Raw genomic sequence first — 16519 nt, forward strand, 5'->3', positions numbered from 1 at the left:
AAAGTGTGCTAAATTTTTAATCAAAAGATTCAATTATTCGTTGCTCGAAAATTTTATCGAAATAACACGAAGCTTTATGAAATTAAAATTACAAGTTGAACTTTGTTTATACGTAGAATTTTTCTTATAATAAACAGGTTCGTATAACCAAATTTTAGGAATAATAGAAATTCCTTCGATTTTATCGATCCATAACGAAATTAAGAAAGAATTCGAATTTGAAGAGGGAATAATTTATTGCTCGATGAATTACTTTTTTTATTTATTTTTGTATATATATATATATATATATATAAATACGAAATACATATCAAGATGATTTGCTATTTTTTTCAATTTTTTTTAAATTTCGTACGATATAATTCATCGAAACGTCTTTATAAAATCTAAAAAAGATTAGTGGACGATAGAAAAAAAAAAAAATTAAGACAGAAATGAAGATAATTGCATCGTTTTACATTTTTTTTTTTTGCAACGTTCACGAGATTGTGCAATTCTAATCGAGACTCTGTCCTGATTCGCGAGGAAAGACGAAATATGTTGGTTTACCTCGAATGTAAGACGTAAATAGGGAGGGAGAGTTTCAATTACGAAAAGGAAGGAATTGAGAAGCCGCAAGTCTCGTTTCACCGATTAGTTGCATGATTGGCGGTTGATTTTCAGCATTTTCGAGACGAGATAAAAGATACTTTCACTTGGATGTTCCACGATTAAAAAACGACAAGAAAGAACATCGTTGAATGCGAAAAGAAGAAAGGGAAACTCGACGAAATAACGATAGTTATAGCGACAACACAGATTGCATGATGTGGAATGTTTATTAGAGAGGTGTTCGTTAAATGTGAGTGGAAACAAGGTTTTGGTGGGAATTTGCGACAGTATTTTTCAGAAATGGTCAGCCAACACGCGATGGCCACTACGGTTCGCAAAGTGAAGCAGGAGAATCGTTTGAGGCGACAAAATTTGAACCAAGGTACTTGACGTGAGATATCCTAATAAAGGGAAAAAAATAGATCGCGCGTAAAATTTTGAAAAATAACGATTGTCAGTCGGTTGATTATTTTGACGATTTATCAAAATAATGTCGCTATCTCGTATCAATCGCTCTTTCTTCCTTCGTTTCGTTTCGTTTTCTCTCGTTTCTCTGATTCGAATGAACAAAAGAAAGCTGACTAGTATATTTGATAATAAGCATCTTATCAAACTTTCGAATATTTTGTTTTTTTCCATAAGTTATAAACAAATATGGACAGAAATCAATATCGATACTATACACTATACCATTGATCGTCAATTTGAATAAAAGAAATTGAATTTTATGGAAAAATCTCGAAATTAAACAATTTTTCTATTTTATCTCTGCGTTCGTGTATCGCGAAGAATAAACGCGAACGAAATATTCGTTCCAGATGAGGAAGGATTTTACAAGCCTATACCACCACCGAAACCGGTGCCGAACAATCAAAAGATTCAGAACGGGCAACAGGATAGCAGGATACAGACGGTAGCCGAGCAATCGTCGCGGACCGTCGTTTCCGGTGTAGAGAGGAGCACAACGTTAGACGAGAGCCAACTTCGAAGTTCCGGACAGAACGTTGCACCGGAATACAGGATGCCACCACTCTACGGAGAGGAACAGAGCTCGAGTCAAACTCAACAGCCGGCTAACTTGCAGACTCATAGCAGCAAATTTCCGGTAAGTTTCGAATACATTTATACACATGAACATTTATACATGGGGTGTTTCCAATTTTCTCGGAGAAACGGTAATTGAAAAACTATATCGAAGTCAATATACCTATATTAAACTAACCAAATATAAATTATGTACTTTGTTTAAGTGTAACATTTCGTTCTCGTTAAAGCCATGTTTCGCCAACTTTTGATCGAATCGAAACTTCGAGTTGTTCGAATCTCGTTCTTGTCGATTAAAATTTCAATTTTTATCGCGTAAAATAAATGGTTGCTATTAAAAGTTGCTCGATATAAAAAAAACAAGACAAAAATCAAAAATCAAATTTTTACGAAAGAAAAATTAGCTAATAATTTCGAGTTTAAACTTCGAGTTTAGTGCATCGATTGCAACATTGAATAACTTATATTTTTATTTGTATTTCTTCATATATTCTTTCACACATATAGAAACGTTGTTAAAATTTTAAGAAATTTTAAGAAAGATATGTTATAAACGAAAGAAATACGTATAATATTATAGCGAGTTGTTCAAACTTTTAATCTTTTCGGTCTACTTGTGCTTACAAAGCACATCGAACCGTATCGGAATACATATGTATGTGAAATATATACATATATGTATATATATAGATAGATGTTTAATAGTTGCTTGCTGATTATTACGTTTCTAACTAAAACATTTTTATATATATGAAAAAAAATTTACGTATTTTAATAACGTAAAAATGATTTTAGAATAATATTTTCTTATTTCATATACTATTTTAAAATTTCAAATTCTATTAAATATATTCTTCTAATGTAAAATTTAAATTTTATTATTCTATTTTATTATTATTATTCGAATAAAATATAAAATAAAAATTTCATTTAGAATCATGGATTAATTACATGATATTATTATATTTGTACTATATACACAAATGAAGAAGAAAATGAAGAACAAATTTTATCTTTATGCACTACCGTGTTAAATATATAGATCTTAAAATTTATGTCTAAGCGAGAACTTTATTCGCCTTATTAAAGAAGTTACTCTTAATGTAAAGTTTTATGGGAAAAGTGCATTGATTTTTAATCCTTAAACTGTTGTCGACCAACTCTAAATATCTCAAATGTTACAAATATTTCATATTTTCGATTAATAGCCGATATCGAGTGATTTGATAATCTTCAATTAAATTGATCCTGGTATTATCTTAACCTTCTATATTTTTTATTTCTTTATTGGAATATAATCAGGTTTTCATTGAACAATTAATATAAATATTTCCATTTTGCTATACTTGATCAAAATATAAAAAATTAAAATGTAAAACGTTAATGATCGACAACTATATATTTTTTCACATCTTCCACGAAAAATTATCATTCTACTTACGTTTACACGAATAATAAAATAATAAATTTTGTTTTGAGTTCGAATGCGATTTTCAGCACACCTTGTATATATAACAGCGCAAGAATAGCACGAGCATAGAAAGAATAATGTAGGCGGTTCCGTGCGATGCAACCGCGCGTCACGGCCAGTGGTGGTGTGTTAATTAACGATGCACCATGTCCATTAATTCCACGTGCGCGAAAAACGTGCGTGTCTGCGTGCACTGCCACGGTAGTTACATAGTTTCGCGCCATATACAAGCATCCACCGGTTCTGGAAACTTTTGTTATAGACGCGGCGCATAGGCGTGCCGCCGTTCAATTTTACTACCACCGATAACATGACGGGTTCCGGAGGTGTAACGGGCTGAATATGGCGATTCCAGTCGTGGACTTTGATGCACCTTCGTGTACGGTGACTGGACTCGAGTCGATGAGAAAGAGAGAGAAGAAAAAGAAAAAGAAAAAAACAGCCACGGTTAGAAGTCAAGACGTAGCGCTTTATTCGGTATGGTCTCCGCATCGACTTTCTAGCCTTCTTCTTCTTCTTTTTCTTCTTCTTCTTTTTCTTCTTCTTCTTTTTCTTCTTTTTTTTCCTTTTCCTCCTCCTCCAACTCCTCCTTTTCCTCCTTCTCATTCTTTTCTTCTTCTTCTTCTTCTTTATCTTCTTCATCTTCATCTTCTTCTTCATCTTTTTCTTCTTCTTCTTCATCTTCTTCTTCTTCTTCATCTTCTTCTTCTTCTTCATCTTCTTCTTCTTCTTCATCTTCTTCTTCATCTTCATCTTCTTTTTCTTTTTCTTCTTTTTTTCTTCTTTTATTCTTCCGATGTCGTTCCAAAACCAAATCGGCGCGAGATTTTCCCTTCAATTGCGCTTTTCCTCTACGCTCAAAGTTGGATTTCGTTTAAAATTTTAAGGAATCATAATCTAGGCTGCATATTTTAGACATTCGCTGTTTTATCTATTATTTATAATAGCGAAATATATTATATTATATTATAATTATAGTAGCGAATATAAATACGAAATTGAACGTTATCGTTGGAATAATGATAGAATTGTACGAAACTTCTTATATGAATTCTTTGAGCAGTTCATGAACTGTTATATTTCTTCAAATAGGGTTTTTCCCGATCTAGGTCATTGTTGGATTCATGAGGATTCGTAGTTGTTTACAACGGATTTCGCTGAAAACGTGACAAGTAGATACACGTATATATAGTATTGCTTAGGTGGTGGTACAAATGCAGTAACTGCAAAAAAGCGAGGTATAGACACATATAGAAGCTAGACTCGAAGACAATGCTACGTGTTGTTTCGATATGAATGTTCTTCTTGTATAATATGTGAGATTTCAATTTTTTAAAAATGATGATACGATATATGGACTGTATAAAAGAAAAATGAATGTATGAAATTAAAAATATCTTATGTGATAACGAATAATAAAATGTGATAACGAAAATAAATAAGAAAAAAGAAATTAAATAATCATTGACACGTCAGAATGTATTTTGCGGTACATTTATGTTACCAATTTAACTGCCGATAAACGAATCGACTTTTTTTCCAAAGTATTACAAAGTTTTTTTAATTAAAGTTATCGATCGTCATGAAAGTAAAATTGATTCATCATTTGTCCAATATCGTATCGGGAATATATTTTATTCGTATTCGTATTCATATGATATTTAACTAGTTCAAAAAATATTCGTTATTCATATATTTAATTTTAATTTATATTCTTTGTATCGTACGAAATATAAATATCATTATAATAATATCGTCTACAGTCTATTGCATTATGAACAAAAAATCAGAAGCTAAACTAAATTAATACTTTAATAATTATATTAATTGTACTGTTAAATTGTAATAATTATATTAATTGCAATACATTAACTAATGATACAAAAAAAAATTACATTTGAAAGAAATCTATTGCTGCACTTGCTGGCAAAACCAAAGATACTTGTTTGAAACGTATCGTCTTTCGTGCGAACAAATTGTACCGATGCTAGAATAAACCACGTAATTAGTATTGTAATTTTACAGGTATTCGGTTTTTCTTGCGCTCTACTAAGAATCAACGACTCGTTCGCTTGTCTCTTACCGTTGATGGACAAAGAACCGTACGATAAAAATACGGGCGCAAAGTCGATTCTGCGAAACAATTGTCGAGGAATATCAAGCAGCTAGCGATATATTCAATGATGGAGAAATGTTTATTAGAAACAATACGATGTAATACGATTGCGTATATGAAACGTTTATAACGTTTCGTTCTGATCTCGATCGTACGATAATTAAACGTTATTAACTTTCTCTCCTAAAATAAAAATGGCCAATTTTGCATTTCGATGGAAATTATGATACGTATACGTGATACGTATAGTGAAAAATGGAAAACGAAAAACGAAAGAAAGTTATCCATAGGATGTGCATTGGGTCGCGAAGCTTTGCGAATAAATTTTTGACGAACGTGAACGTAATAACAAGAGACGTATTAAATTCCATAGGGAAGACAAGCAAAACGCGTGAATTTAATATCCTCCTTGATGTTCCGCGTTGATCGTGTAGAAGTATATCAAAGAGACGCTCTTAAGAGCGCTTTGACATTCTCCTTTCAAGAGGAATGAAAGCATTTTATTCCCGTATCCTCCCTTCGTTTCCACCCCTCTTCTTCAATGCTCCATTTCTCCTCTGATATCAACTTCTTCGATCTCGGTCTTCTTTCTCTTTGAGGATAAGCAACCACTCGATCCCTGTGTATACGACGTATAAACCGGTGCATGGATGCGTGTGAGAAAAATGCGCGCGAGTTTTCTTTACAAATTGTGCGCATGGGAACATGTGAGATGACTCGTTCGAAAACTCGTTCGAATGCGGCGAACTAATGAAAATTAGATCGGCGCGACGCGTTCGTTAATTCCACGTTTCCGTTATGTTTAGATGTTTGGAATAGTCATTTAATAATAGCGTGACATTCGCTTCATATGTTCCAATGAATTTGCACTTAATGCACTCGATAATTATGAGACTGTTCCGTAATCTTTTTTTTTACATTTTTCCTTCTCTTTTTTCATTTCCTCAACAGGATTTTTTTGAAATAATGGTAAATTGTAGTATACGCTAATAATTCATCTTTTTATCAAATTAATTTTTATAAATGAAAAACACGATATTTTTATTTTTTTCGATATCGCGGATAAACTTTTTTTAATTAAAAAAATAGATGGAATAAATTTTGAAAGATTTTTTTCTTTTTTTTTTAATAAAATAAGCAAAAATAAGCGAATCATAATCTTTAATATCTTAGTTTTCTTATCTACGATTATGGAATCTATGAGATAACACTTTTGATCCTATATATTCATATATATTTGTGTAAAAAAATTCGCGTAAATGGATATTTTCATTAATTTTTAATTGCCAATAAATAAAAAACAAGTTATAATAATAATAATAATAATAATAATAATAAATAAAAAACGAGTATAAAATATACAAATAAATACTTTAAATAAATAGATAATAAATACTTTAAATAAATAGATTTTTTATTATCTTAACGTTATTTTATTTCAATATAATATATCAAAATCGTTATTAATAATTATTAATACGAGGATAAATTTTGATTAAAGTTTAAAGTATAGATAATAATTTGTTATATACAAGTAATATTATTAACTGAGAATAATGTGTGTCGTTTTTGTAATTCATAATATAAACACGAATAATTGTTATTTTGTTAAACGATCATCATTGAATAATTTTTTCCATTAATTTATCGCTTGAAACAAACAAATTACAAACTTGTTTCAGATTTTAATTAAATTTTATATTTGTATAGTTGTTGTAACATACTCGTGACTTTCTAACGCTATGCGAAGAGTCTATTTTCTAAACGATATTTTTATTATATATCCCATTATAAAAATGGCGTTAAAAGTGACGCATAGTAGTTCTATTGACGATATATTTATCTCATAAGGAGAATATACGTTAAAGAGGGAGAATGTTATTTTATATTTTAAATTCTTCGTCTAATTTTATTCAAAAAAGTTTTCACCGTACGATGTATATCTAAAAATGATATTTTTCTAAAATGATTTATACTTTCGATAAAAAATACTAAATATTCTCATCTCATATGTCAAGTTGATGCTGATAACAATCTTCAAGATAAAATAAATTAGAAGTAATTTTAAATCGGGCATTAAGATATATTTCGTTGTCAAAATGTTAATTATCTAAATTTTTTCAACTCGATATCTCCGTTTCTTGTTTTTAATATTTATTTCTTCCATTATTTCTTCTTCCATCCCCTCTTTTTCTCCTTTCACTTTTATTCATCGTTCATCGACTAACGGGAAATGATAGGTCTACCTAACCTTTCATCATTATAGTGAGATACGTTAAATTATTTTTTTTAAATGTACGTTTGTGCGTATATATAAAATTGTTTAATATTTCATTCTTTTATTTCTTTCTTGTTTAAATGATATTGTTTAAATGTATTAAAGATCATAAAGTACAAGAGTGATATTTAATAACAAATAATGATTAAATATGTATATCACTTGACATATTACGATTTTAATTTTCAAACAAACATATATATTTTTACTCATCATTTTTATAAATTCTTTAATTCAATTTTAATTTTCTAATTCTAATTTTAATTTTTTCTAAAAAATCTAATTTTTCTTTAAATAATATGAGAAATTTAAGATAAAATCATCTAATTAATAATCTAATTAAACTTCATACAATTCATCATATAATTTTTTGTAATAAAAAATAAAAAATAAAATTTCGGTATATCATTCATATATGATATGAATGTATCTTGGATAATCCATCATGATCAAGTGCAACGTTTGTCTTGTTATAATTTGAAATAAAGAAAGATCAATAGCAACGATTGAATAAAACGATCGAATTCACTCATTATTTTCTTAACGAGTTTTCTTTTAAAGTTGGAGTATTAGGAAAAACAAACTTTTTGATATATTTGGAAAAAATAAAAATATTTATTTTTATCTATTTATATTTATTTGAAAAGTTTAATTTTTTTTCAAAATGTTTGTAATTTGTTTGTAAAACGTAAAATGATTTTACGTATAAATAATAAGGAAAATAAATAAGGAGAGCAACATATTGAATTAAATTAAACATATTGAATTAAAGAAAAGAAAGAGAGCAAGAAAGGAGCGTAGATTTAAATGAGTATAGAATATAGCGTTTGTTAGTTGTGAGAAGAACGAAGAAGGCCCGACATGTATGTTCCACATTCTAGGTGAAGCATTGCGTGGAAGATGGTGGTTCGGTGAAATCTTCGGTAACAGTTCGTTGTACATCGGTTACGTTCTTGGGAAAATTCTCAGAGATTCTGAGCCGAGACAAAGGAGGCATCATACTTGCGTACCGTTTACCGGAAGTTGGGAAGGGGGTTGCGATAGCCGTTTAGATACATCACTTTTCCTCGTAATTCGGCCCTCCCGGAGGCGAGAACAAATCGGAACAATTGTCGATGACGACATACTTCTGTCCTATATATATTTGTATTTTCCCGACTTAACAAATTTGTTCTCCTGCACCTTTTGTTCCACCAACCGACAATCGTATTACGTATCTTGTGTTTAAATGCTTGCGAATTATTCACAGAATCTTTCGTGAAATCTTGAGTATTCTCATCATCGAGTTTTTTTGCTGTTTCGTTTACTTATGAAATCGCGATGAGAAATGATTAAATGCAATTGTTGTCTAGTATGCGGCAATATTTTAAGAACTTAAATAAGTGAATAATACTGTTAGGTAGTTAAAATAATATTAAGTGATTAGATAGTGAAGATAGCGGATGTAATATATTAATACGATACAAACTCTGTTATTTGAAAATCTATTATCCGAATTACTCGAAGAATCAAGTATACAAATATTACGTTGTTAGAAGTATAATGAATGACGTCATTCTATTCTATGTAATTACGATAAGATTTCCAATACGTTGACTCTTCATACTGAACAATAGGAAACATAGGGAAGGATAATAACGTCGCAATACAATTTGCGGTTGAAATTTGTATTAAACGAAGCGAGACGAAGATAGAGCGAAACCGGTCCATTTCCGTCTCATTTCCGTATCTAGAGCGTATAAAGGACAACATAATTAATTTTTAAATAACAGAAAAAAAAGTTTATTATTTCGCGGTAAACCAATTAATTTCTCAAAGTACATATATTTCTAACGAGATGAAAAAAAAAACATTTGGCACGCGTAACGGTGAACCCGTTTCACAAATTATAACAGGCGTATAAAAGCATATTAATCGAATGCCACTGATGTCGATCTTTCCTTAGAGATCGGATCGCGATCTCAAGGCGAGCTTAGTTCAGTGACACCTCTTTTTAGACGCGTCATTATGTATATGCACGCAAAGGGTATATACGAGAGGTTCGTTCGCGAGTCGTGCTCATGAACTTCCAGATCCTGTTCTCGATCTTGTTTGAAAAAATTGAACGAACGTCACGTGGAAGTGAGATCGACGTTTACGATGAGAAAGAAATCTTTGTCGATATTGCCATCGTGAAAGAATCGTATTTTTAACGCGCGTCTATCGTCTACGTATCGATACAATGATTTTGTTTCGATAATATTATTTTACAGAGTTGGAAAAATTTAAAATACATCGAAACAAATACATATTAGGAAATTAAAAGATTTGACATAAGCAAAATGATTAAAGTTCTATTGTATTTATAAAAAATAATCATCATTTAAATCATTTATAATTTTATTGAAAATAATATTAATAATTAAAATTTGCCAGATATTGTTCTCGAGAATTTTTTTGAAATATATTTTTATTTAAAAATCTCCATTTGATTCTATAATTTTTTTATAATGTTTTGTTTTATTTAAATTTTGTATCCTTTGTACAAATTTGATTATAATTTATTTATTTAAAACGAATTATAATTAAAATATAAATAATATTTAAAAGAGCAATAGAAATAAAAAAATGAGCGAAATAATAATACGATCTTTTTTTATTTACAGATTGAACGCGAAGTTGTTCTACCGTCGGGAGATAAAAATTCAAAGATTCCTATTCTGCACGAGTACAAACAAAGAACTGCCGGAAGAGTGGCTATTGCACCGGATGCACCGATCAAGCAACAAGCTTGGGTTCAAGAGGTGAGTTAATTCTATCTAATTCTCTATAATAGTTGTTAGATTAGCAACAATAATGTAATATTTTATAATATTTAGTCAGTTGCAGTGAAAAACGTTGATACACGCAATAATATACATATAATATATATTAGATATCTTTATATATTAATTTCCCATTGATTCTAATATAACGTAACGTGTTATTATTCAATAATTAGTATCTGACAATCATAATATGATATACATGATTTAAATGTTTAATAATGTTTTATATTCTCTTAATTTATCATTTATAATTTATAATAATCGATCAATATCAGCGTTTATTATTTATTTTGGAAAAAAATCTAAAAGTTTTGAATGACTTTCGAGTTTTACGTATCTTTGATATTAAGCATATTTAAATATTAAATATTTAAATATTATTATTACTTCACACGCGAAATGTCTCGTGATCTTCCATCAAATCGATAAAGTTCAACAAAATGTTAAGGGTCGAATTTATACGCATGAAAACACCATGTTATTTCTTTTTACGGTTTACCGTAAAATCCGACCACTTGTTGAAAATGAAACCTTTATTGATCTCTCTCTCTATATATATATCATATATATAAATCGTGGGTTGACCGTGTGAAAACGCAATTAAGCAGTTAATCGTCGTAAAATCGCGATCATTGCAAAATCATTGATTGGCTCACGCGAGTGTAACTCGTGCGCTGGTCGGACACCTACGTGAATTGCTCGAGGTATGAGTAGGTGGCGATAATGCACGTGCCACGGGATATTGTTTCACGATCGTAGGTTAGAGACGGATGTGAGCGTCAAAGGGCGTGCAAAGAACGTGGAAAATTATCTTTTGGTTTGATCCGCGTTCGAATTTGTCTTTTCTCTATCGCAGTCCTATGCGACCGGTGTTTCAATTATCATTCATGTTTGCGGATGAAACGCTGTTTTTAAAACGCTGCGCATAATTAGAATCACGCTGGTTACGTTTTAATACACGATGATGATCATGTTCCACGAGTGAATCTGTACAATAGCTTCGAATGTCCGATTTTGATTATGCTAATATATTCGTATATACATATATAAATAAAATATTTAAGAAAATATATTTTTTTATTAAAATTTTTATAATATTTATTACCAAATTGTTAATCTTCTGCTAAAGATCAGATTCATCTCGATTCCGAATTATAAATAGGCGATATTGTTAGATATTGTATGCTTATTATATTTGTTATATTATTATATATTGTAAAATAAAAGAAATATAACGATACTAAAAAAATTAAATTCAATGAAATAATGAATAATTCAAGATTTTAGGATTTTAACGTAAAATAATATGATAATTTGCAAAATGATGTATTTTACGATATAATTTATAATAACGATTCAAACGTTATTATTATACGAATAACAAGACTTGATAAAATGTACATTATAAAACATTGTTTTTCATAATTGCTAATAAAAATATCAATGCGTGCGTGGATTTTTTTCGTGGATAAAATCAACCTATTGTTTTTGATGATGTAGGCGGTCTGCAAATCTGTTACTTGCTTCTCTTTGTTTGTTCTACGATGTAATTACTTTCATCATATCATATCGCGTCGATCTTTTCTTTAACCATAGTTGAGAGAAAAAATAATTTTGCATAGATGTATAATTTATACGTTAAATTTAGATAAAAATAAAATGATGCGGTTTTTTTTATTTTAGTATGAGAAACGTATTTAATTACACATTTCTGTATTCGAAATGATTCGATCGCATTGAATAAATTCGAAAATTTCGATACTTTTTAATGTCTTTTTCTACTTGAAGCGATTTGTCCAATTTGAAAAGAATCTACGAACGTGTTAACAATCGTGTCAATTTATTTTAATTTCATTCTTGAAATTTTTTCATTCAATTCAGTTTAATGGCTGAAACGCGAAGAAATGGTAAAAAATTGATCAAAGTTAAGGACATTTCGTGTGCACGGAAATCATGAAATATTCATAGCTCGATGTGCGTCAAACGAACGAGGAGAATGTTGCGGAGTTAAACATAGTCATGTTCATTTTAAGGTACGCTTTAAGGTATACGTGGAATCAACCTCGCTCGTTTACGATACCTGTGTACCGAAAACTATAGTTACTAACTTTGCAGACATTTATCGATTATTTTATCGCGTGAAAATACTGCTTAATTATTAGATTATTTGATGAGAATGGGAAAAAATTGTTTTCTCTAAATTTTTCCTGTTAATCTATATTTAAATTAATGGTTCTTTAAAGTAATAATGGGTATGATATTACGTACTTTGATTTTTAGATCGATATCTCGCAATTGCCACTTGAATCGAAATTTATTAATTGTCGTCAAAAATCCTTCGATATTACAATTCAAAAAATAAAGACTAGGAAAGTATGTGATATTTTATAATATTTTATAATATTTTATCAATCGAAATATCAAACGAAATAATAATATTTTTCTCTTATATTTTTATTACATAGAAAGAGAAAAAAAGAAAGAAAAGAAAGAAAAAAATGAATGACAAACTAAAGTAGCAACTAAAGTGAAATATAAAAATGAAATATAAAAGTGAAATATAAAATGGTGACGACAATAATGGTGACGAGAAATAAACGTAATTAAAATGAGTAAATAAAATACGTACTTGTACTTTCATTTGCGAAAAATTTTTGAAGAAATTAAAATTAACCAATGATCATCGATGAACAAATATAGAAATTGATTACGAACGAAAAAGAGAAAAGAAAAATACGAAAGATGTTCGAATCACGACGAACGGAAGATATAACGTTGGAACGTTAGTTGAAAACGATCGGTTAACATTTTAAATTCGATTTTTCACCGACTGTGAAATTCATACGTTAGATTTAGCGCGGTGTAATCCTCAACACGGTAGCTGTGTGCAGGGATCATAAGTCAGAAAATCTTTTTTCGTATGCGCAAAGCGTGTCACGAAGCCCTACGGGCACACAACTTGGCTGGCTACCCCTCTTTCCCTGCCCTCCTCTCTCTTTCTATCTATCAGGATGACAGTGTCAGTTGTTATTCCAACCGCATCCCTTCCTAAGAACCGGGAGGATTCAGTCCGACAACTTTGAAATTCCCTCTGCGGTTTAAACGGACACGTTGCCATTAGCCGCCCGCTGTCCTCTTCCACAGAGAATTGTTTTCGGTGGATTCCGGTAAATTGCGTCGAGAAATTTCCCTCTACTCAGCTCAACTCTGCGCTGAGAAATGTGCGTTTCGTTTCGCGCGAGAGAATATTCGTAAGGTAAAGATGGTTCGAGTATGTTACTCGGAGAAAAACTTCAATAGGGAATAAATTAATAATTTATTCATCGATTGGTATAAATTTCGCAACTTTTTTCACCAATTTGCATATCACGTAACATTACAATATACTGGAAAATATATTTTTGGAAAGGATAACAATTTTCTCAAATTAAGTTAGGATTACGAAAATTTAATCGATAATTATATTTCAACTTAATTAATTTTATACATAATCTTCGTTATTTATCGAGAAAATTTTCCATTACCATAAATGGCAGTAAATGAGAATAATTGATACAAATGTCACGACAATTTTGTTGAAACGAGTAATTTTCTATGCGTGTTCTCAAAAAAAGTTCTCAAAAGGAAAGAGAAAAAAAAGAAATCAAAAGTAGAACAATTTAACAACGAATCTTATATTTTCCTTTGCTATGTGTTATACGTAAAATATTTCCTTGCGGATTAATTGCTCATACGTGTCGCAAAAGTTTTAGAATTGTTTTCCAATTATTTTATATCCAGCGCATTCACAGAAATAACTTTTCGGATCCGAAATTCGATCTGATAGAACTGAATAAAGGAAAAAAAGTAATTTCATCTATTTAGATTTTGGTTTATCGGTGTCGGAAACATTTCAATTAGAGAATTATGTAAAATAATGCGAGAGGAAATACGAAATGAACGGACGAGAGAAGATAGATTGGATCGAGTGAAGGGTGGAATGACACGTTGAAAGGACGATGTAAACGATTTTTCAGGGAACTCAGATGCAAGAAGTGAGACAAGAGGGCCAAGCGAGGAGTTATCAAGCAGCGGAATCTTACGCGTAAATATCCTCCTTGTATCGCACCGCACGGTGAATCCGAGAATTGATTTTCCCCGATAAAATGGCAATTTCTCCGAAGGTCGACGTCGGTTGGATCGGCGCCAAGGACGACCAAGATCGATGAGGAGAAAAGCAAATCGATCTCGAGGACTTATCACACGATTAAGGACATGATATCGAGCCGTTTCGGGCAGAGTCGCAAGGACGTTGAGCCGGAACCGGAGGCGAGTTTGAACAACGTTACGGAAGAATTGAGAAAATCGAGTAGGAGCATCGACGAGGAGGAGGCCAAAAAGAAGGATGGGATTTATGGGAAACCGCGGGCTCAAGATCCTCCCCTTAATATGCAACAATATCCGAAGAATGCTTGTAGTAAGTATTACTTTGTCGATCAATTAAGATTTAGAGGATTTAGCGAAAGAGAAAAATTAAGTTTTTCTTCGACTTAATTAATTTCTTAAATTTATATTACTTGACGAGTTTATATGGAAGGAAGGAAAATTTTAACTCGTAAAACTGCAAGGAAACAACGAAAAATTAACAAATACGATAACGTTGATATTTTATATCGAAAAATGGTTTTTAAAGTTAGTTAAACTAGGTCACTTGGATAGTTGGTTGGAAACCAATCGACCATTCGGTTGGAAATTCGGGATCCTTTACTTTGCAGCTAATAGGGTTGTAGAAGGTTTCTTTATCGGTAACAAAATCGGTTCGCGACGTCACACTTTCACAATTCATTTTTTAATGGACTTTACATTTAGTTAGATTCTAATTTCGTCCGATCTATCTTTTGTCCAAAAATCGGCATCTGTCTATCCTGTGTTATTAATATTTTAAAAATTAATTAAAAGGGGAGGGGGAAGAATCAAATGAAACGTATGAGAGAAAGAAAAAAAATTCTCTCCGATAAATGAAATGGAATAAAAAATTTACAGAATTATAACATCGTGAATTTATAGTGGTTTTTAGAAATTCAACTTTCGATTCAAATATATTATAATGCTTTCCTTCTATTCGTGGAACGGATAAGCACTGAATAAAATTCAACGTGAAACGTGTTTTCGTGCGAAGAATTTTCGATAATAGAAATTGATAAAATATTTATATCGTAATAATATATATAAATCGAATATATTTTTACGAGAATTATTTTCATTTGAAATCATTTTTTTAATACATATTTGATTATCGAATTCATTATTTTTAACAATGTATCCTTGTAAAATTTTTTTCCAATTATTTTCTAAGAAAAAGAAACTATTACATAACAATATATACATAAAAATTTGTTAGAAAATTTACTCATAGATGCAAATATTGTAAAAGAAAATTTATAAATTAATACTACTTATAAAATATAAGCAGTATTACGTTGAAGCAAAAATAATATTCTATTTACTTAATGTAAGTTGGTAATAACATATTAAAATATTTTTATCAAATGGAAATAAAAAGAAACAATGCAATGATTCAAGTTCGATCAGAGTCATTGATTAAATTTTTATTTATCTTAATTAGTCGAACGAGAGAACAAGAATAAATAAGTTATATATAGATTGTTACGAAATAAAAGTTTCTGTACATTATTCTACTATAAATATTGCATAATTTAATCGTTAATAAAACGGAATATATAAATAAGTTAAAAATTAGAAATAAATTTTGAAGTGAAAAAATAATGTATTTATGTATACACGATTGAAAATCTAATATCTAACATCGAAAAAAAAAGAATATAAAAAATATTAATTTACGAAATTTATGAAATGTCGTTATTACGAATTATTTAGCATTGTAAACGTATTTTTATTATTTATTACAAAAAATGTATCTACGGAAGATCGTATTTTAGAATAAAATTATCGTCTTCGAAACATATTTATATCAATTAGATATTTTATCGTTTATTTTGCTATAAATATTCAAATTATTTTTTCGTAAAATCTTTTATTATGCGGATATATCGTTTCAACTTTATTATTTTCTAGATAATTAAACGTTTTAAACTTTCCGCATAAAGATTACAGTTTATTGCCATTCACGGAGAATAAATTTATTTTTGTTCGTCTCGCGAATCATCGTATCGTACGATGAACTTTCGTAAATGAATATTTAGAAAAAAACA

The 16519-nt window shown here is 30.1% G+C and overlaps 1 protein-coding gene across 5 annotated transcripts in view; it reads left to right on the forward strand.

The window, feature by feature from the left end:
* The window catches only part of LOC102678578, a 49161-nt gene that overhangs the window by 23649 nt on the left and 8993 nt on the right, over positions 1–16519 (forward strand). For 3 of the 5 annotated variants that reach the window (XM_006614183.2, XM_006614184.2, XM_006614187.2), the window contains exons 1-5: positions 397–973; positions 1410–1696; positions 10146–10283; positions 14324–14391; positions 14471–14763. In XM_006614183.2, coding sequence (XP_006614246.1) covers positions 814–973; positions 1410–1696; positions 10146–10283; positions 14324–14391; positions 14471–14763 — 946 coding nt within the window. In that variant the 5' untranslated portion in view covers positions 397–813. Of the gene's footprint in view, positions 1–396; positions 974–1409; positions 1697–10145; positions 10284–14323; positions 14392–14470; positions 14764–16519 lie in introns of those variants that run through there. The other 2 variants (XM_006614186.2, XM_006614188.2) reach the window with 1 other exon arrangement.

This window comes from Apis dorsata, unplaced genomic scaffold, assembly GCF_000469605.1.
Source record: "Apis dorsata unplaced genomic scaffold, Apis dorsata 1.3 scaffold_172, whole genome shotgun sequence".
NCBI lineage: Eukaryota > Metazoa > Arthropoda > Insecta > Hymenoptera > Apidae > Apis > Apis dorsata.